The sequence below is a fragment of the Ovis canadensis genome, chromosome 1 (genome assembly GCF_042477335.2).
Source record: "Ovis canadensis isolate MfBH-ARS-UI-01 breed Bighorn chromosome 1, ARS-UI_OviCan_v2, whole genome shotgun sequence".
NCBI lineage: Eukaryota > Metazoa > Chordata > Mammalia > Artiodactyla > Bovidae > Ovis > Ovis canadensis.
Genome location: NC_091245.1, coordinates 254,140,371 through 254,164,584, shown reverse-complemented (window position 1 = coordinate 254,164,584; position 24,214 = coordinate 254,140,371). Strand labels below are relative to the sequence as shown.

At 45.6% G+C, this 24,214-nt stretch overlaps 1 protein-coding gene across 13 annotated transcripts in view; it reads right to left on the bottom strand.

Moving 5' to 3' along the window:
- The window catches only part of DZIP1L (DAZ interacting zinc finger protein 1 like), a 59,506-nt gene extending 38,282 nt beyond the window's left edge, over window positions 1-21,224 (bottom strand). For 6 of the 13 annotated variants that reach the window (XM_069564733.1, XM_069564739.1, XM_069564752.1 and 3 more), the window contains exon 1: window positions 1,209-1,275. In XM_069564733.1, the coding sequence (XP_069420834.1) occupies window positions 1,209-1,211 (3 nt within the window). In that variant the 5' untranslated portion in view covers window positions 1,212-1,275. Of the gene's footprint in view, window positions 1-1,208; window positions 1,276-17,529; window positions 17,607-20,603 lie in introns of those variants that run through there. The other 7 variants (XM_069564748.1, XM_069564755.1, XM_069564757.1 and 4 more) reach the window with 3 other exon arrangements.
- Between the last annotated feature and the right edge of the window lie 2,990 nt (window positions 21,225-24,214).

The window sequence follows — 24,214 nt, the reverse complement described above, 5'->3', positions numbered from 1 at the left end:
TTTCCAATCCTTATGGTTTAGAAAACAGCTCCAGTTTGTTGTTAAAAGACTCAGATTCTACTTGCCACTCTCTTGTTAGACAAAGAAATTGTTCTCTTTGTAACTTTACAATAGCAACTGGAATTTAAAATGAACATTCCACTACTAAGAATTATAATTTATTCCACAGATAAACTCATACAGGTGTGCAAAGGTGCTTGTGCAAAAATTGTCACTGTAGTATTACTTGTAATAGTAAAGTATAAGAAAATTACAAGAAAGTACAAAGTAAGGTATCTCTATACGATGAAATACTATGCAGCTATTGATAAGAAGGCAGTTTTTTATGTACTGATAGAGAATAATGACTATATATACACACATATATATGTATTTCTGTTTAAATAATATAGTAACATGACATTTAATAATAACTTGTAAAAATAAAGGAGATCTGTGTATCTCACATATGTATGGGGACACACACACACACACACACACATATATATATATATATTGGAGCTTCCCAGATAGTTTAGTGGTAAAGAATCCACCTGCAGTGCAGGAGACATGGGTTCAATCCCTGGGTAAGGAGGATCTACTGGAGAAAGAAATGGCAACCCCCTCCAGTATTCTTGCCTGGAAAATTCCATGAACAGAGGAGCTTGGTGGGCTACAGTTCCTGCGGTTGCAAAGAGTCAGACACAACTGAACACACACACACATACACACACATACACACAGGCTCCAAAGCTTGTGGACTTTGAACTGCCCTACATCAATTCTTGAGGCTATCTGTCCTACAATTTTGCTTTGATCAGATCATCACTGCTTATTCATCAAATTCATCCACTCATTCATCCCCCGTTTAGAGCATGCCTACCTTGGCCAGGCCTGATGCCAGGCACTGGGGCCACGGAGATGCATTAACCACACAGCTCCCCCCCATTCCCCACCCCAGCAGCTTAGCACAGCTCCTTGCTGCCACAGTACCCAGTGCAAACCCTTAGCCTGGTCTTGAAGCTGCCACTGCATGCCACTGACCCACCTTTTCCATTTCAGCTCCCATGCTTCCCTTTCTCAGATACTCCTCCTCAACACAAACTCCAGGAAAAAAAAAAAATCCAGCCACAAGCATACCAACCATGGCCATGAGGAGACTAGCACATTTCTCTTAATAAGGCACAGTATTTTTTTTTAAAAAAGAAGGCAGGTGACATGATACTCACCATGCTCAGCTGCTGGCTGCAACCTTGTCACCAGAGCCTCAGAGACAATTGCCACAACAAGCTGTACCTTGGAGCAACAGCAGGTTACCAGGCATGCTATGGGCAAGGGTAACAGGACTCCTGCTTCCTGTCCTCCCACAGACCACAAGCTCACTTGAGAACTTGCTGTTTAACTATTTAAACTTTGGCCTCAGATGTCTGCCCACAGCCCCTCTCTAATAATAAGGCCAAGAATGTTCCGTCAGCCACTTTCTCGGCTTGCCTCCAACCTCTTTGAATGCCTCTCCCTTGAACAGTTACTATCGTTTTGCCCTTCCTTTAAGGCAGGGAATGCAGTCCCCCTGTGACAGTCTGCTGTTCACCCTCCACCTGTCACTCCAGGCACATGCTCCCTGGGGATGAGTTCACACATACCCTGAGCTTCAGCTACCATAAGCCTCAGCCACTCCCAAATCTGTTTTTTCACAGGCCTGTCTCTTGATATCTTTAGATTGACCTTCCAATATTGATTATTCTGGCTTCCCTAATAGCTCTGTTGGTAAAGAATCCGCCTGCAATGCAGGAGACCCTGGTTCGATTCCTGGGTTGGGAAGATCCACTGGAAAAGGGATAGGCTACCCACTCTAGTATTCTTGGGCTTCCCTTGTGGCTCAACTGGTAAAGAATCTGCCTGCAATGCAGGAGACCTGGGTTCAATCCCTGGGTTGGGAAGATCCCTGGAGAAGGGAAAGGCTACCCACTCCAGTATTCTGGCCTGGAGAATTCCATGGACTTTAAAGTCCATGGGATTGCAGAGTCGGACACAACTGAGTGACTTTAAAAAAAATTGATTATACTAGAAATAGCAACAGAGAAGGCAATGGCAACCCACTTCAGTACCCCTGCCTGGAAAATGCCATGGATGGAGGAGCCTGGCAGGCTGCGGTCCATGGGGTTGCTAGGTGTCGGACACAACAGAGTGTCTTCACTTTCACTTTTCACTTTCATACATTGGAGAAGGAAATGGCAACCCACTCCAGTGTTCTTGCCTGGAGAATCCCAGGGATGGCAGAGCCTGGAGGGCTGCCATCTATGAGGTCGCACAGAGTTGGACACGACTAAAGTGACTTAGCAGCAGCAGTAGCAGCAGCAGAAATAGCAAATCTAAATTCCATCAGGACCAGGAAGGTAATGTTAAACATAGGAAACATGCCAGGCATAAGAAAAACCATAAGTTTGATGATAAGTGGCACCTAATTCCCTAACTTAGTGTCCAAGATGTAACTGGGCAGGGACTTCCCTGGTAGTCCAGGGGCTAAGACTCCATGCTCCCAATGCAGGGGGCCCAGGTTCGAACCCTGGCCAGGGAAGTAGATTCCACACGCCGCAACAAAGATTGAAGATCCTATGTGCTACCACTAAAACTCAGTGTAGCCAAATAAATATTTTAAAAGATACAACTGGGCTGTGGTTCTCAAGTGTGGTTGCTGGCTGGCAGCATCAGCATCAACCAGAAACTCATTAGAAATGCAGATCTTCAGACTAACTGACTGAGAACCACTGCAGGCAATGTTGGCATAGGGAGCGTTAGGGACTGGCAAAATGGGGAGTGCACGACCTGTTTACAAGGGGCAGCCACCACTGAGCTTCAGCCATACAGGAAGGGATGTTCTGTGTTCCTTGTGGGCTAATTCCAAATTGATTAAGAAGATATTCAAGTAGGTATGGGCACTATGGGGAAGTAGGAAGACCCCAGCTCACCTCCTGCCACAGACACATCAAAATTACAACTATTTACAGGAGTAACTATCTACAGGAATGACCTGAACACTAGCAGAAAAGATTTTCCACAACTAAAGATATAAAGGAGAAACCATAAGCCAGGTAAAGGGATTGGGGGTACCGGGTGAGTGAACCACAAACAAGAGGATAAGGACAATTGCAGAGGTTCTCCCCAAGGAAGAAGGGGTCTAAGCCCCACCTCATGGCTCCCAGCCCAGGGGTCATGCACCATGAAGATGAGTTCCCAGAACATCTGACTCTGAAGGCCAGCGGGGCTTGCATACTTGCATATGGGGAGAGCTGCCACTAGCCCTGAGCCCCACAGCCAGGTGTTCCAGGACTCAACCCTGATCACCAGTGGGCTGGCAGCCACCATGTGAGGCAGGGCCACCCATGCCTACCAGCACACTCACAGCAGCTAGCCCAGCCACACAGAAAGACCCACTCAGCCCACATAGCTGGCACCCCTAGAGCATATAACTCTGGTGACCAGGGGGGAGTTTGGTGCTAGGCTCCATGAAGGTGTCCTACGTAATGCCACTTCTCCAAGATCTGGAAACAAAACCTGACCTACCTAATACAAGAAATAAATGGAGAGTTAGACAAAATGAGGAAGACTCATTTCAAAACTCATGTGAAATGAGTTTTAAATGAAGGAACAAGATCAAACCCCAAAAGAATCAAATGGAGATATTCAATCTACCCAATGAAGCATTCACGGTCATGATCATAAAGATGCTCCACAAACTCAGGAAAAGAAGGCATGAACACACTGAGAAGTTTAACAAAGAGTTATAAAATATAAAGGAGAACCAAACAGATCTGAAGAATACAACAACTGAAATAAAATGCATACTAGAACAGGGGTCCCCAACTCCCCAGACTGTGGACCACTACTGATTCACAGTGCATTAGGAACCAGACTGCACGGCAGGTGAGCGGCAGGCGATCTAACAAAACTTCATCCACTGTTCCCCATCACTCACATTACTGCCTGAACCATTCCCCTGACCCAGTCAATGGAAAACTGCCTTCCATGAAACCAGTTCCTGGTGCTGTAAAGGGTGGGGACTGCTACACTAGAAGGAATCAACAGTAGGTTAGATAATACAGATGAATGGATTAGTGAACTGGAAGACAGAATAGTGGAAATCACCCAAGGTGAAAAGAAGAATGAATTTTTAACAGTGAGTACAGGGCCTCCCTGGTGGCTCAGTGGTAAAGAATCTGCCTGCCAATACAAGAGATGTGGGTTCAATCCCTGGTCCGAGAAGATCCCACATGCCAAGGAACAACTAAACCCATGTGCCACAAGTATCAAGCCTGTGCTCTAGAGATCGGGAAACACGACTACTGAGGTCTGCCCACCCTAAGAGCCAGCGCTCAGCCACAAGTGAAGCCACTGCAATGAGAAGTCTCTACACCACAACTAGAGGGCAGTACCTTCTCGCCGAAACGAGAGAAAAGGCCATGCAGCAACAAAGACCCAGCACAGCCCCAAAATAATAATTTTTTTTTAATTTTTAAGTGAGGGAAGTTTAAGAGATCTCTGGGACAAAATCAAATATACTAACATTCACATTATAAAGATCCTAGAAGAAGAGAGATAAAAGGGAGGAGAATTTATTTGAAGAAATAAAAGTTGAAAACTTCCCTAGCCTGGGAAAGAAAGCAGACATCCAAGTTCTGGAAGCACAGAGAGTCCTAAACAAGATGAATCCAAAGAGTTCCATACCAAGACACATTAAACTTAAAAATGAAAAACGTTCAAGATAACAAGAGAATCTTGAAAGTGGCAAGAGGTAAGCAACTAGTTAGGTACAGGGAACTCACATAAAACTATGAGCTGACTTTTCAATAAAATTTTTCAGGCCAGAAGGGAGTGGCATGACATGAAAAGATGCTCAGAATCACTCATCATCAGGGAAATGCAAACTAAAACTACAGTGAGATATGACCTCACACCTGTGAGAATCGCTATCATCAAAAAGACAAGAAATAACAAGTGCTGGGATCGTAAACTAGTACAACCCCATGGAAAACAGTATGGAGGAGGGTCCTCAAAAAATTAAAAATAGAACTACCATTCAGTTCAGTTCAATTCAGCCGCTCAATCGTGTCCGACTCTTTGTGATCCCATGAATGGCAGCACGCCAGGCCTCCCTGTCCATCACCAACTCCCGGAGTGCACTCAGACTCACGTCCATCGAGTCAGTGATGCCATCCAGCCATCTCATCCTCGGTCGTCCCCTTCTCCTCCTGCCCCCAATCCCTCCCAGCATCAGAGTCTTTTCCAATGAGTCAACTCTTCGCATGAGGTGGCCAAAGTACTGGAGTTTCAGCTTTAGCATCAGTCCCTCCAAAGAAATCCCAGGGCTGATCTCCTTCAGAATGGACTGGTTGGATCTCCTTGCAGTCCAAGGAATTCTCAAGAGTCTTCTCCAACACCACAGTTCAAAAGCATCAATTCTTTGGTGCTCAGCTTTCTTCACAGTCCAACTCTCACATCCAAGCATGACCACTGGAAAAACCATAGCCTTGACTAGACGGACCTCTGTTGGCAAAGTAATGTCTCTGCTTTTGAATATGCTATCTAGGTTGGTCATAACTTTCCTTCCAAGGAGTAAGCGTCTTTTAATTTCATGGCTGCAGTCACCATCTGCAGTGATTTTGGAGCCCAAAAAAATAAAGTCTGACACTGTTTCCACTGTTTCTCCATCTATTTCCCATGAAGTGATGGGACCAGATGCCATGATCTTCGTTTTCTGAATGTTGAGCTATAAGCCAACGTTTTCACTCTCCACTTTCACTTTCATCAAGAGGCTTTTTAGTTCCTCTTCACTTTCTGCCATAAGGGTGGTGTCATCTGCATATCTGAGGTTATTGATATTTCTCCCAGAAATCTTGATTCCATACAATCCCAAAATTCCACTTCTGAGTATTTTTCTAAGGAAAACAAAAGCACTAATTCCAAAAGATACCTGCACTCCTGTGTTCACTAGAGCATTATTTACAACAGTCAAGATATGGAAGCAACCTAAGTGTCCATCAACAGATGAATGGATAAAGGAGATAAATATATATATTATATGTGTGTGTGTATATATATATATGTATATATGTGTTACATATATATATGTATATATGTGTATATATATGTCCAGCCTTAAAAAAGAATGAAATCTTGCCATTTACAACAATATCGATGGGCATAGAGGGTATTATGCTAAGTGAAATAAGTCAGACACAGAAAGACAAATACCATATGATCTCACTTCGTATGGAATCTAAAAAACAAAACAAGTGAACAAACATAACAAAATAGAAACAGACTCGTAGATACAGAGGAAAAACTGGTGATTGCCAGAGGGGAGTAGGGTGGAGGAATGAGGACAACAGGTGAGGGAGATTAAGAGGTACAAACTTTCAGTTACAAAATAAACAAGCACTAAGATGTCATGTAGAGCACTGAGAACACAGTCAATAAAATTATAATAACTTTGTATGGTGACAGATGGTAACTAGACTTATAGTGGTAATCATTCTGTAAAGTGCAAAAATATTGAATCACTATGTTGTATCCCTAAACCCAATACTGTAAGTCAAATACACGTCAATAAAAATTAAGATATTCAAACACTTCTACAAACTGTTTCCCAACTACCCTTCTAACTGCATTTCCCACCTACCATCTACTTGCTGTCCAAACTTTCATATCTCTGGGTTATTTACCCAAAGGCATGGTTTTTAAGTGCTTTATAAAGAATAACTCGAGACTTCCAGCTCAGGATGGCGGAGCAGAAGGACGTGCGCTCATCTCCTCCTCCAAGAGCACCAAGATTGCAACTAGTTGTTGAACAACTATCGACAGAAGTGGAGCAGAGCAAGACCATATGGTCCTTCCCCACCCTGCACCATCTCCTCTGCCTGTCTTTTGCCTACGGAAAACGTTAGTCAAAAAATAAGTTTAATCAGAGAAGTGAGAAACAAAGGAAAACAGTCTAAGGAAACTAAGTAATAATAAGGTAGTCATTAAGCAGAGTCAAGGACCTTTAGTTCTTTCTCAAGGGCTAAAGGTAATATTCTGAGCCATATCCTATGAGCTGAATAATAGATATACCAAAACACCAGGTGCAGAAGTGAACTACATGATGACCAGACTACCCAGGACATGAGCTGCCACAATTCAGGGAACTGATGCAAAGAAATGGGAACAAGTGAACCCAGGAACTGAAGATTAACTATACCTAAAACAATCAAGATAATGCTAGTCAGACAACTGATGACCATTTGGAAGATGACTGTTAGAAATGACTGTACTGGTTCTGCATGTTTCCCAGACACACACTTTGTCCATAAAAGCTCTCACCCTCTGCTTGGAGGAGGGGGCCACCCACCCCAGTTGCCAGCATCTGAAATAAACCAAACTTTCCTTTCCACCAACCTGGCCTATTTACTGACTTTTGAATGGCAAGCAGCCAGGTCCCCAACACATACCCTTCGGTAACAGAAGGACACTGGAACCCACCAAAAAAGATACTCCACATCCAAAGACAAAGAAGCCGCCACGGGAACGAGACAGAAATTGCTAGGCAGTCAGTGAAGGACTCTGAGACCTCAGTTTTGTTTTCAATAAACATCTCACTCCATTAGCCTGAAGCTATACCTGTTGTCACAAATTCCCGGAATGTGTCCTTGGTCTGATAAATTATCAGCAGTGGGATCCAGGGAAGGGTAGTGATTAACTTCCAACCCATTTGCCTGAGGAAAAAACAACCGTTAATCTTAAGGCCATTCAGTTCAGTTCACTCTCTCACTTTCCAACTCTGCGACCCTATGAACTGCAGCATGACAGGCCTCCCTGTCCATCATCAGCTCCCGGAGTTTACTCAAACTCACGTCCTTTGAGTCGGTGATGCCATCCAACCATTTCATCCTCTGTCATCCCTTTCTCCTCCCACCTTCAATCTTTCCCACCATCAGGGTCTTTTCAAATGAGTCAGTTCTTTGCATCAGGTGGCCAGAGTATCGGAGTTTCAGGTTCAGCATCAGTCCTTCCAATGAATATTCAAGACTCATTTCCTTTACAATTGACTGGTTGGATCTCCTTGGAGTCCAAGGGACTCTCAAGAGTCTTCTCCAACACCACAGTTCAAAAGCATCAATTCTTCGGCGCTCAGCCTTCTTCACAGTCCATCTCTCACATCCATACAAGATTACTGGAAAACCCATAGCCTTGTCTAGATGGACCTTTGCTGGCAAAGTAATGTCTCTGCTTTTTAATGTGCTGTCTAGGTTGGTGATAACTTTTCTTCCAAGGAGCAAGAGTCTTTTAATTTCATGGCTGCAATCACCATCCCCAGTGATTTTGGAGCCCATGAAAACAAAGTCTGTCATTCTTTCCATTGTTTCCCCATCTATTTGCCATGAAGTCATGGGACCGGATACCATTGTCTTCATGTTTTGAATGTTGAGTTTTAAGCCAACTTTTTCACTCTCTTCTTTCACTTTCAAGAAGCTCTTTAGTTCTTCCCTTTCTGCCATAAGGGTGGTGTTATCTGCATATCTGAGGTTCTTGATATTTCTCCCAGCAATCTTGATTCCAGCTTGTGCTTCACCCAGCCCACCATTTCTCATGATGTACTCTGCATATAAGTTAAATAAGCAGGGTGACAATATACAGCCTTGACATACTTCTTTCTCTATTTGGAACCAGTCTGTTGTTCCATGTCCCATTCTAACTGTTGCTTCCTGATCTGCATGCAGATTTCTCAAGAGGCAGGTCAGGTGGTCTGGTATTCCCATCTCTTTAAGAATTTTCCACAGTTTGTTGTGATCCACACAGTCAAAGGCAATAAAGCAGAAATAGATGATTTTCTGGAACTCTCTTGCCTTTTTGATGATGTTGGCAATACATCTAGTCTATTTTCAAATGTCCAGGGGGCATGAAAAAGGGTGGTACTTTAATCCAAGGATCAACAAGAGTCATAAAAATGTTAAATTAAACACTGTGACCTTTAAACCGATTGGTTAAAAATGATGTATTTTAAGGACAGGAGCCAACAAAAAGTGTACAAATTAATACCGGTAAGGATACAAAACTGCTGTAATACCCACCCTTTGGGAGACTCTTTACCCCTGCTCAGTGCCTTTGCTGAGAGCTTTGTACTTTGCTTCTCTTTAATAAATCCTATTCACTTGCTACTGTGTTTGCATGTTTGTGAAGTTCATGCTCCACAAACAAGAGCTCGGATTCCCATTTCAGCAAGATGGTAGGAGGGGCAAAATCACGATAACATCAACTCTCACACCTGCTGGATAGGTGACCTACAGCCTAGACAACAGTAATACCAAAGAAGTTCTCACACTATTATGAAGGTTCTGAACCCCACATCAGGTTTCCCAGCCTGGGGATGTGACAAAGGACTGGGAATCCCCAGGGAATCTGGCCTTGAGGGCCAGAGAGATTTGATTGTAGACCTTCCAGAGGACTGAGGGAAACAGATTCTAGTCTTGGAAGGCATAAACAAAATTTTGCATGCACCAAAACCCAGAGGAGAGGAGCAGCGATCCCACAGAAGATGGAACCAAAACTACCTGCTAGTATTGGAGGGCCTCCTGCAGAGGCATGGGTCAGCAGGGGCTCATCACAAGGTTGGGGCACTGGAAGGTCCCCCTTGGCCTAAGTCTTCTTGGTCAGTCACTCAGTCATGTCTGACTCTGTGACCTCACCAGGCTTCCCTGTCCATCACCAGCTCCAGGAGCTTACTCAAACTCATGTCCATAAAGTTGCTGATGCCATCCAACCATCTCATCCTCTGACGTCCCCTTCTCCTCCCACCTTCAATCTTTCCCACCATCAGGGTCTTTTCAAATGAGTCAGTTCTTTGCATCAGGTGGTCGAAGTATTGGAGTTTCAGCTTCAACATCAGTCCTTCCAATGAATATTCAGGACTCATTTCCTTTACGATTGACTGGTTGGATCTCCTTGGAGTCCAAGGGACTCTCAAGAGTCTTCTCCAACACCACAGTTGAAAAGCATCAATTCTTCAGCACTCAGCTTTCTACATAGTCCAACATTCACATCCATATAAGACTACTGGAAAAACCATAGCTTTGACTAGACGGACCTTTGTTGGCAAAGTAATGTCTCTGTTTTTTAACATGCTGTCTAGGTTGGTCATAACTTTCCTTCCAAGGAGCAAGCGTCTTTTAATTTCATGGCTGCAGTTACCATCTGCAGTGATTTTGGACCCCCCAAAATAAAGTCTCTCAAACTGTTTCCATTGTTTCCCTATCTATTTGCCATGAAGTGATGGGACCGGATGCCATGATCTTAGTTTTCTGAATGTTGAGTTTTAAGCCAGCTTTTTCACCCTCCTCTTTCACTTTCATCAAGAGACTCTTCTTCGCTTTCTGCCACAAGAGTGGTGTCATCTGCATATCTGAGGTTATTGATATTTCTCCCAGCATTCTAGATTCCAGTCTGTGCTACACCCAGCCCACCATTTCACATGATGTACTCTGCATATAAGTTAAATAAGCAGGGTGGCAATGTCCAGCCTTGATGTATTCCTTTCCCTATTTGGAACCAGTGTTCCATGTCCAGTTCTAACTGCTGCTTCTTGACCTGAATACAGATTTCTCAGGAGGCAGGTCAGGTGGTCTGGTATTCCCATCTCTCTAAGAATTTTCCACAGTTTGTTGTTATCCACACAGTCAAAGGCTTTGGCATAGTCAATAAAGAAGTAGATGTTTTTCCAGAACTCTCTTGCTTTTTTGATGATCCAACAGATGTTGGCAATTTGATCTCTGGTTCCTCTGGCTTTTCTAAATCCAGCTTGAACTTCTGGAAGTTCACAGTTCACATATTGTTGAAGAATTCTGAGCATTACTTTCCTATCTTGTGAGTTGAGTGCAATTATACAGTAGTCTGAACATTCTTTGGCATTGCCTTTCTTTGGGATTGGAATGAAAATTGACCTTTTCCAGTCCTGTGGCCACTGCTGAGTTTTCCAAATTTTCTGGCATATTGAGTGGAGCACTTTCACAGCACCATCTTTTAGGATTTGAAATAGCTCAATCACTTCCACTAGTGATGCCTCCTAAGGCCCACTTGACTTTGCATTCCAGGATGCTTGGCTCAAGGTGAGTGATCACACCATTGCGGTTATCTGAGTCATGAAGATCTTTTTTGTATAGTTCTTCTTGCCACAGTGTATTCTTGCCACCTCTTCTTAATATCTTCTGTTTCTATTAGGTCCATACCATTTCTGTCCTTTATTGTGCCCATCTTTGCATGAAATATTCCCTTGGTATCTCTAAATTTCTTGAAGGGATCTCTAATCTTTCCCATTCTATTGTTTTCCTCCATTTCTTTGCACTGATCACTGAGGAAGGCTTTCTTATCTCTCCTTGCTATTCTTTGGAACTCTGCATTCAAATGGGTATATCTTTCCTTTTCTCCTTTACCTTTCGCTTCTCTTTTTTTCTCAGCTATTTGTAAGGCCTCCTCAGACAACCATTTTGCCTTTGTGCATTTCTTTTCCTTGGGGATGGCCTTGATTGCTGCCTCCTGTAAAATGTCACAAACCTCTCTCCTTAGTTCTTCCACACACTCTATCAGATCTAATCCCTTAAATCTATTTGCCACTTCTACTGTATAATCATAAGGGATTCAATTTAGATCATACTTGAATGGTCTAGTGGTTTTCCCTAATTTCCTCTTGGAGGTCACCATTAACCTTACCATACAGCCCTTAGACCCTAGGGCTGAGTCATCTCAGGCCAAACAACTACCAGGAAGGGAAACAATCCCACCCATCAGCAGATAATTAGATTAAAGCTTTACTGAGCAAGGCCCTGCCTATCAGAGCAAGACCCAGTTTTTCCCACCATGAGTCCCTCCCATCAAGAACCTTACACAAGCCTCTTTAGCCTCATCCATCAGAGGACAGACAGAAGAAGCAAGAAGAAGCAGCTAAAACAAAAACCAAGTTCCAGAAAGTTAATCATGATGAAAAAGCAGAAGGTTATGTCTCAGATGAAGGGATAAGAAAAAATCCCAGAAAAACAATTAAATGAAGTGGAGACAGGCAACCTTCCAGAAAAAAAAATAATGATAGTGAAGATATAGCGCAGGTGGCTGCGAGCCGGCGCACTAAGCGCGGCCAAGAGAAGCTACCCCATGTCCGAGGTCAAGGGCAGTGGCCTAGAGTGCCAGGCTGCAACGGCGCAGGAATGGCCGAGAGGAGCTACCCCGCATCCGAGGTCAGGGGCGGCAGCTGGGAGGAGACACCCTGTGTCCGAGGTCAGGGGCGGCAGCCGGGAGGAGCTACCCCGCGTCCGAGGTCAGGGGTGGTGGCCAGGAGGAGACACCCCGTGTCCGAGGTCAGGGGCAGCAGCTGGGAGGAGCTACCCTGCGTCCGAGGTCAGTGGCGGCCAGGAGGACACCCCGTGTCGGAGCTCAAGGGTAGCCAGGAGAAGCCACCTCGCGCCCGAGGCCAGGGGCGGTGACCCTGAGGAGCCACCCTGAGCCCGAGGCCAGGGGCAGCAGCTGGGAAGAGCCACCCTGAGCCCGAGGCCAGGGGCAGCATCTGGGAGGAGCCAACCATGCCCAAGGCCAGGGCCGGTGGCCTGGACGAGCAAGCAGAGGAGCGGTGGCTGCGCAGACACAGGAGGGCCTAGAGGAGCTGTCCCACGTTGAAGGTCAGGAACGGTGGTGGTAAGGAGATACCCCTCATCCAAAGTAAGGAACAGCGGCTGTGCTTTGCTGGAGCAGCCGTGCAGAGATACCCACGCCAAGGTAAGAGAAACCCAAGTAAGATGGTAAGTGTTGCAAGAGGGCATCAGAGGACAGACACACTGAAACCATACTCACAGAAAACTAGTCAATCTAATCACACTAGGACCACAGCCTTGTCTAACTCAATGAAACCAAGCCATGCCTGGAGGGAATGGCAATCCACTTCAGTATTCTTGCCTTGAGAACCCCATGAACAGTAGAAAAAGGCAAAATGATAGGATACCTAAAGAGGAACTCTCCAGGTCATTAGGTGTCCAATATGCTACTGGAGATCAGTGGAGAAATAACTCCAGAAAAATGCAGGGATGGAGCCAAAGCAAAAACAATACCCAGTTGTGGATGTGACTGGTGACAGAAGCAAGATCCGATGCTATAAAGAGCAATACTGCATAGGAACCTGGAATGTCAGGTCCATGAATCAAGGCAAACTAGAAGTGGTCAAACAAGAGATGGCAAGGGTGAATGTCGACATTCTAGGAATCAGCAAACTAAAATGGACTGGAATGGGTGAATTTAACTAAGATGACCATTACATCTACTACTGCAGGCAGGAATCCCTCAGAAGAAATGGAGTAGCCATCATGGTCAACAAGAGAGTCCAAAATGCAGTACTTGGATGCAGTCTCAAAATCGACAGAATGATCTCTGTTCATCTCCAAGGCAAACCATTCAATATCACAGTTATCCAAGTCTATGCCCCAACCAGTAACGCTGAAGAAGTTGAAGTTGAAAGGTTTTATGAAGACCTACAAGATCTTTTAGAACTAACACCCAAAAAAGATGTCCTTTTCATTATAGGGGACTGGAATGCAAAAGTAGGAAGTCAAGAAACACCTGGAGTAACAGGCAAATTTGGCCTTGGAATGCGGAATGAAGCAGGGCAAAGACTAATAGAGGTTTGCCAAGAAAATGCACTGGTCATAGCAAACACCCTCTTTCAACAACACAAGAGAAGACTACACATGGACATCACCAGATGGTCAACACCGAAATCAGATTGATTATATTCTTTGCAGCAAAAGATGGAGAAGCTCTATACAGTCAACAAAAACAAGACCGGGAGCTGACTGTGGCTCAGATCATGAACTCCTTATTGCCAAATTCAGACTTAAATTGAAGAAAGTAGGGAAAACCGCTAGACCATTCAGGTATGACCTAAATCAAATCCCTTATGATTATACAGTGGAAGTGAGAAATAGATTTAAGGGTCTAGATCTGACAGATAGAGTGCCTCATGAACTATGGAATGAGGTTCGTGACATTGTACAGGAGACAGGGATCAAGACCATCCCCATGGAAAAGAAATGCAAAAAAGCCAAATGGCTGTCTGGGGAGGCCTTACAAATAGCTGTGAAAAGAAGAGAGGCAAAAAGCTAAGGAGAAAAGGAAAGATATAAGCATCTGAATGCAGAGTTTCAGAGAATAGCAAGAAGAGATAAGAAACTCCATACTAAGGATTATATAACAACAATGTATCCTGCTTGAGGACAGTTTCTCCTTCCTGAAACCCTTCTGGCTAATCTTGTTATCTTAAAATGTAAATTATGGGAGTGGATCTAGTAAGATCTTTACAACTTTGAGACATTCTTTTGATTTACTGTAATAATTAATTACAAAGTATATAACTCCCTTGATAACACTAGTGAGGGGGGCATTCTCCGATCCCTTTCTAATGTCTATGTCAGAAACTTTCTCTGTCCCTTTTCTTACTTTAATAAAACTCTGCTACACACACACACACACACACACACACCATAAATGGATTAAATGCACCAGCCAAAAGACACAGAATTACTGGGTAGATAAAAACATGTGCAAGTATGCACTTCCAATTACCACATCACTCTGCTTGACCCCCAAATAATTGTATGTAATTATTTTATATTGTTAAGTTAATCATGTTCCCATTATGGCTTGCAATTGTAATTGTCTTTTAATTTTTGTCTGGCTATTGATAGTGAAAACTGACAAACATTTCTTACTCTTGTGATTATGTAATTATTACTCACTTAATACCATTATATCATTATTGATCAACAGAAAAATTATAGAACTCTATATCACCAAAACTAGGATCTAATAGAAAAGCCTGTAATCATTTATTAAAATCCAGATGCATATCAGAATTATCTTAAAATTTTTTTAAAAAATGCTAATGCTCAGTAGTCATGTATGGATGTGAGAGTTGGACTGTGAAGAAGGCTGAGCACCAAAGAATTGATGCTTTTGAACTGTGGTGTTGGAGAAGACTCTTGAGAGTCCCTTGGACTGCAAGGAGATCCAACCAGTCCATTCTGAAGGAAATCAACCCTGGGATTTCTTTGGAAGGAATGATGCTAAAGCTGAAACTCCAGTACTTTGGCCACCTCATGCGAAGAGTTGACTCATTGGACAAGACTCTGACGCTGGGAGGGATTGGAGGCAGGAGAAGGGGACTACCGAGGATTAGATGGCTGGATGGCATCACTGACTCGATGGACATGAGTCTGAGTGAACTCCAGGAGCTGGTAATGGACAGGGAGGCCTGGCGTGCTGCGATTCATGGGGTCGCAAAAAGTCAGACGCAACTGAGCGACTGAACTGAACTGAATGCTCAGGTATTGCTTATTTTCTCCAGAGCTCCAGATATGTGTCTAATGAGCAGTCATGTTTAAAAACAACTGCACTATATGATGATCTTTTACTTTTATCTAGTTTATTTCACTTTTTTCTATTCATATTCAGTGCTCCCGTATCATTAAGTTTATGCTCTCCAATTTCTCCATCTCTTCTTTTTTTTTCTGATGTTCTTTCTCAAGCCTTTATCAAGTGTAGCAAAAAAAACTTTTGTACACATATATATATAAATATGTGATTGAACAAGGAGCACGTGATTGAGGCCCTCTGCAAGGCTAGGTTCAAGTTTAATGCAGATGAATATGAAAACCTGGCTCATCCCAGAGGTCAACTATATTCCTAATCATAGCCTCTGGACAAACAGCAGAGCAACTCTCATGAGAGCCTTGGCCCTGTCCCCTCCTTACTCATGCCCACCAATAAATCCTAGTTTCCTGTCAAAATAGGAAAAAAAGAATCAGGACAAAGAGTAAGAATGGAATTGTACTTTGCAACCACATGGACTGTAGCCCACCAAGCTCCTCTGTCCATGGGTTTTCTCCAGGCAAGAATACTGGAGTGGACTGCCATGCCCTCCTCCAGGGGATCTTCCCAACACAGGGATTGAACCCCGGCCTCCAGCATTGCAAACGGAATCTTTACTGACTGAGCCACCACAGAAGCCCGAGAATTGAGTTAGGGTAAGTTAATTTGGACTCCTTGGAGAGAAATGCCATTCGGACAGTAAAATGCTCGATTTGCTGACCATCTGTGTTCTCAGCTTAATCCCCCAGGCTGCTAATGAAAGCTTAGCGTGCAGGAACCCTTATGGGTGGGCGCAAGCTCATCAGGGAGACGTCCCAGGGTGCACATTGACTGACAAGTGGTAACAGCTGTGTTCTAGTTGGCCTCCTAAGCAGCCCTTAAACCCTCATGTTTATACTCTGAGCACACTCTGTAAATACCCAAGGTGGCAGCCCCAATCCCAGTTATAGAAAATACTGAATTAGGGGGTCTGTGTTCATGAGTTTTTGTGTTGTGTGGCATGCTCAGTCATATCTGACTCTTTGCAACCACATGGACCGGCAGGCTCCTCTGTCCATGGAATTTTCCAGGCAAGAATACTGGAATGGGTTGCCACTTCTTAATCCAAGAGATCTTCCCAACCCAGGGATTGAACCCACCTATTCTGCACTGGCAGGCGGATTCTTTACCACTGCACCACCTAGGAAGCCCTTGTGAGTTTTTACTGAACCACAAAAGTATCATCCCTGAAATCCTAAGAGTCCAGTTTTTAGAAGTCCCAGGGCTCTGACATAAAAAGATGAGCAGAATTCCCTGGTGGTCAAGTGGTTAAGAATCTGCCTGCCAATGCAGGGGACACGGGTTCGATGCCTGGTCCAGGAAGATTCCACATGCCGCAGGGCAACTAAGCCCATGCGCCACATCTACTGAGCCCGAGCTCTGGACCTCAAGAGGTGCAACTACTAAAGCCCGTGTACTCTCCGCCACAAGAGAAGCCACTGCAGTGAGAAGCCCAAGTGCCGCGCTAAAGACCCCCTGCTTGCTGCAACTAGAGAGAGCCCACGCACAGCAATGAAGACCTAGCACAGCAAAAATTTATGTATATATTTTAAAAGGTGAGCAGAACTGTGGAAATCTGAAGTTGATTAAGATGACAGCAGCTATCACTTATTAACTATCCATGTGCCAGGCACTGTGCCAGCATTTTATAGTTCTATTTCTAACCATCATACAGCCTTGTATGTGGCTATGATTTGCCTCATCTGATAGATGTAGAAACTGAGGCTCAGAGAGGCTAAGGGACCTGTCGCCAGTCCTTCAATTACGAAGTTAGGAAGCCAAGATCAAAATCAAGTTCTGAGTCCAAAGCTTCTGAATTTTGCCAAACTACCTCCCAATGGTGATGATGATAATACAAAATATTCTTTCCCATTTTGTAAATTATAATACCTGAGATTTCTTGATCAAACTGCAAGGACTGAAAGAGTTTATAGCACATCATAACAGATCAGTGCTGGAGACCCTAATGTTTCCCTGTCTCCTTGTAGAATTTAGCCAAACACAACTCAGCTCCTCAGCTTGCATCCTGGTGCAGATGGGTGGAAGGCAAAGCCAAGTGAGAGTGCTTCTGGTTACCTGGAGACCACACACCCCAGAGGCAGGAACGCTGTGTTTTCTTCAAACTGAATTATCAGCAGACTGCTTTCCCACACCTGGGAACAGAAATGCAAAGCAAAAATGACTCCCCATTATTAGAAAATCAGGAACTATTAACCATCTCTAGATGTTTCAACGGGGTCCCAGGAACTTCCCAATACTAGACCACTGTCATGAACTAGTAGGATCCAAAAGAACGATATTTATGCTAGCATTCCAAATCATTCATTTCTGAAGAGACAGTTTCTACCTGGAGTAACCTCACAGCTGAGATGGCAAGCCCATCTACCACCTAGCTTTGCACACTCCCAATGATGGGATGCTCACTACCTCACAAGGGAGCCACCTCTCAGTGAAACAGCTCCTGGAAACTTTAAAATTCTTCTGAAACCTGCCACCTATCAACTGTCAAAGATGGTTTCCACAAAAACGACCAGTTGATTTTTTCAAAATAAAATTCTGATTTTTTTTAACATAAATTAACAACTAGTGTACACCACCGCCACTGCCACTTTGCTGTCTGTTCTGCTTCTTCAAGGATGCTGCCAGCACTTCCCTGGTGGTCCAGTGATTAAGAGGCGAAAGTGAAAGTCACTCAGTCACGTCCAACTCTGTGACCCCATGGACTGTGGCCCTCCAGTCTCCTCTGTCCATGAAATTCTCCAAGCAGGAATACTGGAGTGGGTAGGGATCTAACCCAGATCTCCGGCATTTCAGGTGGATTCTTTAGTGTCTGAGCCACCAGGGAAGCCCAAGAAAACTGGAGTGGGTAGCCTATTCCTTCTCCAGGGCATCTTTCCAGCCCAGGGATCAAACCAGGGTCTCCTGCATTGCCGACAGATTCTTTACCAGCTGAGCTACCAGGGAAGTCCAGTGATTAAGAATCTGCCTGCCAATGCAGAAGACGGGTTTGATCCCTGGACCAGTAACTTAGTTGCCTCATGGCAAGTAAGCCCACACACCGCAATGTGCCCTAGAGCTGGGGCTCTGCAACTAGAAAAAGGCCACGAGCAGCAGTGAAGACCCAGTACAGACAAAAATAAAAATAAATAAGAAACAACCTCTCAACACTTTTTTTTTTTTTTTAAGAATGCTGTCAAGCCAAGAGGAGCATTTGGAGGAGCCAAGCTTCCAAGGCAACTGCCAGGCAATCATTTACAAGCCTGCCCTGACTACCAGCTAACTTGGCAGTGCAGGCCCTGGGGGAATTCAGGTGTGTCATTAGCACTAATTGTTCTGGCTGCCAAGGAAACCCTGGCAGAGTTTGCCAACAGGCTGTGTACACATGGTAGGCAAGGGAGCACTAGAGACCCCAGTGGAGACAAGAGTGACCCAGGAGCACTTTTGGAGCACTACCATTACAGACCTTGTTCTGCCTTGCTCTCTGTTTCTGCTTCTTTTCTAAAAAAGGAGACTTCCCTCCCCTTTTCAGTCTTTCTTGCCCATTATGTAGCAAGAAAGAGATCCACTCCACCAGGCACACAGCTCTCGCTTTATAGAACGTCTCCAATTTTTAAGAGACGATACCTTATTTTGGTTAAAGCCTATTTTAAGTTTGCCACAAAAGAATTTTCTTTAAAATAAAAATGGGATGTGACTTCCATGGAGATCCAGTGGTTAAGACACAACACTTCACTGCTGTAAGCATGTGTTCGATCCCTCGTCAGGGAACTAAGATCCCACATGCTGCGCAGCTCGGTCAAAAAATAGAAATAAATAAATAAAGTAAAATATTTTTAAAAATGGGAAATAAGGATTTGATTGACATCTCTTCGAAGTATTTTAGACATGACTACATACTGATAAGATTAATCTTCCCAGGTGTAAAACCGTCAAAAACCGACACAACTTTTCACATCTAAAAGAATAGCAGTTTAGAACATACTGGGCTTCCCTGATAGCTCAGTTGGTAAAGAATCTGCCTGCAATGCAGGAGACCCAGGTTCGATCCCTCAGTCAGGAAGATCCCCTAGAGAAGGGCATGGCAACCCACTCCTGTATTCTGGCCTGGAGAATTCCATAAACAGAGGAGCCTGGCGGGCTACAGTTCATGCAGTCGAAAACAGTCGGACATGACTGATCAACTCTTTTCTTCTTTCTTAGGACATACTGGTGTTTTTCTTCTCCATGGAGAAGCCATTGCTTCTCAGTAGAGTTTTTCCAACTTCAGATCCTGGGACACCAGACCCCCTTCAAATCCTCCCTAGTGGTAGGAGGTCCGGTGACAGATGGCATTGCAAGTGGTTAGCCTGCTGATCAGGACTGGCTCTCCCTGCAAGGGGCCCACAAGGAGGGCCCATCAAGTTATTGCCTTCCCTCTTTCTGTCAGTTTCAGTTGAGCCAACTGAAAGTTTGGTCCAAGAAGTTGGACCAAACTTCAGTTCCCTGGCAGAACCCAGTTATGCTGCACAAGTGAATCCGGGTTTCTGTTTCCACCTAAAGCATATAGCTTCATGTGACCATCTTATCAAGTTGGATGGTATCCAAAAAGATTTCCACGTGACAGAAACGTCTCCAGAGCATTGGTGCTGACGGAGACGACGGAATACCTCTTATCAGCCACTTGACTGCAGAACCGGCCTTCTCTAGGTGGGTCTGTCCTCACTGGCCAGTCCTCAGCTCCAGGAGGAGGCGTGAGAAACTGAGAGAAAGACCACCCACCCAGTCTGCCTCTGTGGGAGGCCGGTCAGAGCACCTCCCACTCATCAGGCCTCTCTTCAAAGTCTGGTTAGAAACGTTCCAAGAGACCCTGCAGGGGCAGGGCCTTAAGGAACAGGCCTGGATAACCCCTTCCCAGGTCCCAAACCTCTCCTCTGACGGGCCTCCTGGACACTTGTCCGGTACTAAGCAAGTTCCCCTGGGCTTTTTTATCTGCAGCCACCCCAAACGAAAAACATGATTGCTGCCTCCTCCTACACTCCAGCCTTGGGAAGCAAGGCGGAGGAACCAGAGATGCTTAATCCGTTTGTTTTTACATCACCTCATTACTAGAAGATCCCCCTTTACCTACAGAACGCAAAGCAGCAACTCCACCCCACCCCCAATCATTTTACTTTTTCCAAAAAGTGAAAATCCGAGGCCGTCCTCCCAGGGAAGCCCAATCCTGCGGGTTCAGTCATTCCTTCTCCCCCGCCCCCGAGTACCTCGGTCCGGAGTGGGCCAGGCCGCCGGGCGCAAGGGGCGGCGCGTCCCGAGGCGGAGCTCCCCGCCGGACCCCGCTGGGCGTCGGAGGCGCTGCTGTTGAGCCTACTGCGACCAAGGCTCGCGTCGCTTGGACTGCACGCCGCTCCCGCTAGGGCCAAATTCCTGGCATAGTTTTCCCACGTGGCCCGGCTCACCTGGGGGTCCCCGGAACCCAGGCAGTGGGCAGAGGTCGCGAGAGAGCGGCTCCGCCCCTCCGCCCCGGCCCCGCCTCCCGACTCGCTCCACCGCCCGGGACCGAGGCTGTTCCGGGAATCCTCGCCGCCGCGCCGGCCTAGGATGCTTCCTCCGCTTTCGGCCCCCCACCCCGCGCGGCAGTTCAGGCTCTGGACGGCGCGGGGCAGAGCGGCCACCTGCTGCCAACCTGCGGGACCGGGGTCACAGAAAACCTCCGGGCGCCCGCAGCTGGAGGCTGGGGTCTCCGCTGCCTCCTGCTCCCGCGAGAGCCACCCCACCCGACCCCAAGGAGGGGCGGAGCCTCTCCCCAGTCCCTCCGGGACTAGCTATTTTTAGGTCCGTTACGGAAGCGGGAAGGAGGGAATGCCACGTTTAATCCTTCAGGAAAATCCAGGATCCTAGTGAGTGGCTCCCAGGCCTTGCTGAGAAGCAGGGACGCCCTCCCGTCTACACGCGCACACACACACAGCCCCCTACACCCCACCCGGTAGTCGCCTGACCTGCTGAATGCTGGGTCTACCAGTCCCAAACTAAAGGGACCTTCTTGTTTTCTGATGGAGAAGGAAATGGCAACCCACTCCAGTATTCTTGCCTGGAGAAGCCCATGGACAGAGGAGCCCGGGAAGGGGGCTGCAGTCCATGGGGTCGCAAAGAGTCGGACACGACTGAAGCGACTTAGCACGCACGCATGCTCTTGGTTTCTGATCCGAACCCATGCTAGCCCTTTGAGTAAATCCCAGGTCTGTTCAGATGGCCACGACTTTCTCGCCAACCCCCAACCATCTGGTCAGCCCCGGGGATCCAGTTGGGAAGTGCAGGACCATAGAAAGCTCTTTTTGGGTAACAGTCTTTGACCCCTTCCTATAGCCATTTGTTGTTTTACTGAGACTCGGATTTCTGTGGGTGGTTTGTTTTTGTTTTGTTTTTTTTCACCCCCTTTAAGCCTTACCACCCCAGCTACCAAGCTGTGTGAGGGGATATTCAAAACTGCATGGGGAAAAGTGTTGGCAATAACGTGGAGAAATTGGAACCCCTGTACACTGCTGTAAAAGTGTGAAATGGCATAGCCATTGTGGAAAAGAAAATGGTGACTTCTCAAAATATTAAACACGGAATTACCATATGATTCAGCAATTCTACTTCTGTGTATATACACTAAAGAATTAAAAGCAGAGACTCAAAAAGATGTCTGTACACCCATGTTCATAAAAACATTAGTCACAATAGCCAAAAGATGGAAATAACCGGAGTGTCCATTAACGAATGGAAAATAAAATGTTATATATACATACATATATGCAGGCACACATATATATATCTAAGTCCTTAAAAAGGAATGAAATTCTGATACATACTACCACATGACTGAATCATGAAAACATGCTAAATGAAATGTCAAGCACAAAAGGACATAGATGATATGATCCCATTTATATAATGTACCTAGAATAGTCAAATTCACAGAAACAGAAAGTAGTATGGTGATTGCCAGGGCTAGGGGAAGGAGGGAATGGAAATTATTGTCTAATGGATACAGAGTTTCAGTCTGGGATGTTGGAAAAATTAGAGAGGTGGATGGTGGAGCTGGTTGCACAACAGCATGAATGTACTTAATGCCACTGAATAGTATACGTGAAAATGGCTAAAATTGTAAATGTGTAAGTGCACATTTAGGGTATGTGCATTTTACCACAATTTTTTAAATGTTAAAAAAGAAAAAAAAAAAAACGGGCAGGGACCAGGCCCAAATAGGAGTATCTGTGAGCCACCAGCTCTCATGGGAAGCCTTGTTCCCATGTTTTCCTGGCCAGGGCACCCTTTTCCCTCCAGGACTTCCTGCAGGAAGGCAGAGAATAATCCAGACTGTGGAGTCAAAGACGCATTTACATTCCACCTTCCCAGGCTGTGTAACCCTAGGAAGTCACTTACCCTCTCTGTGAACTGGGGAAAATAAACTCTACCTACTTGCTAAGTTGCTTCAGTCGTGTCCAGCTCTTTCCTATCCTATGGACTGTAGCCCGCCAGGTTCTTCTGTCCTTGGGATTCTCCAGGCAAGAATGCTGGAGTGGGTAGCCATTTCCTCCTCCAGGGAATCTTTCCCACCTAGGGATCAAACTTGCATCTCTTATGTCTCCTGAATTGGCAGGCTGTTCTTTACTGTTAGCACCACCTGGGAAGCCCAAACTTTACCTAGCAGGTCATTATGAGAACCAACTTAGTTAAAACGTCTCAGCCAAGGGCCTAGCAGTCGCTAGCATGTCTTCAGAAGTTCCGTCAAATGTGAGGGCCAGGAGGCTTCTCAACTTAATTCCCTGAAGTATACGAAAAGTAGCTCTGTGCATGCGGACGTGTGTGTGTGTATGTGCACATGTGTGATTTGCACCAACCTCAATTCCCCCCCGTAGAAATGGGTGCTATCTGTTGCAGGGCTGTTGTGGGAAAATGAACTTGACATGCACCCAGATCCACCTTCTCAGTGATGCCAAAAGCTAAAGACTCCATCTTCAGCTGACCAAGACCTTCCATGCACGGAACCCACACACTCTGCCTTTACTGGGCCACAGTTTGACATTCAATAGCGCCAAGAGTTTCCAAGTGCCTGCTAGGAGGCAGGCTGCGTTCTAAGACCCACTAGATCATGTAGCGCTAGGAAGCCGTCACCTCTGCTGTGTCCCCTGTGCCACAGCACACACAAGACGTGGTGGCACGAGTGACAGCAGGTATGCAATGCAAAACACAGGAACAGGCCAAAGGAGACTGCCCTAGACGCCTACTCCAGGGGACATCCTGTCACCCTGAGTGGCGGGGCCATAACCATAGAATGGGAGGACAGAAGGTGGGTTCTCAATATCCGCGGTTTCCATTTTGCCCTGTAGCCCCTCACCACTTCCTCAGGCCAGTGCCAGATACCCACTGTCTGAGAGGCATAGACACCGCCACAACTGGTCTCCTTCCTGCACTTGGGGATGTGCCAGTGGGACATGTCTGCTGATTGAGGGTCTACGTTAGACTCTGTTGTTATTGTTTAGTTGTTGTGTCTGACTCTTGTGCAACCCCAGGGACTGTAACCCACCAGGCTCCTCCGTCCATGGGATTTCCCAGGCAAGAATACTGGAGTGGGTTGCCATTTCCTTCTCCAGGGGATCTTCCCCACCCAGGGATCACCAGGGAAGCCCACTTTAGACTCTAAGGAGTCCACAGTTGGAGTGCCCTCTGCTGTCAACTGCTGGCATCACACTTTGGAAGCCTGCCGGGTTCCGATCCCAATTTTTCAAAGGGCTTCTAG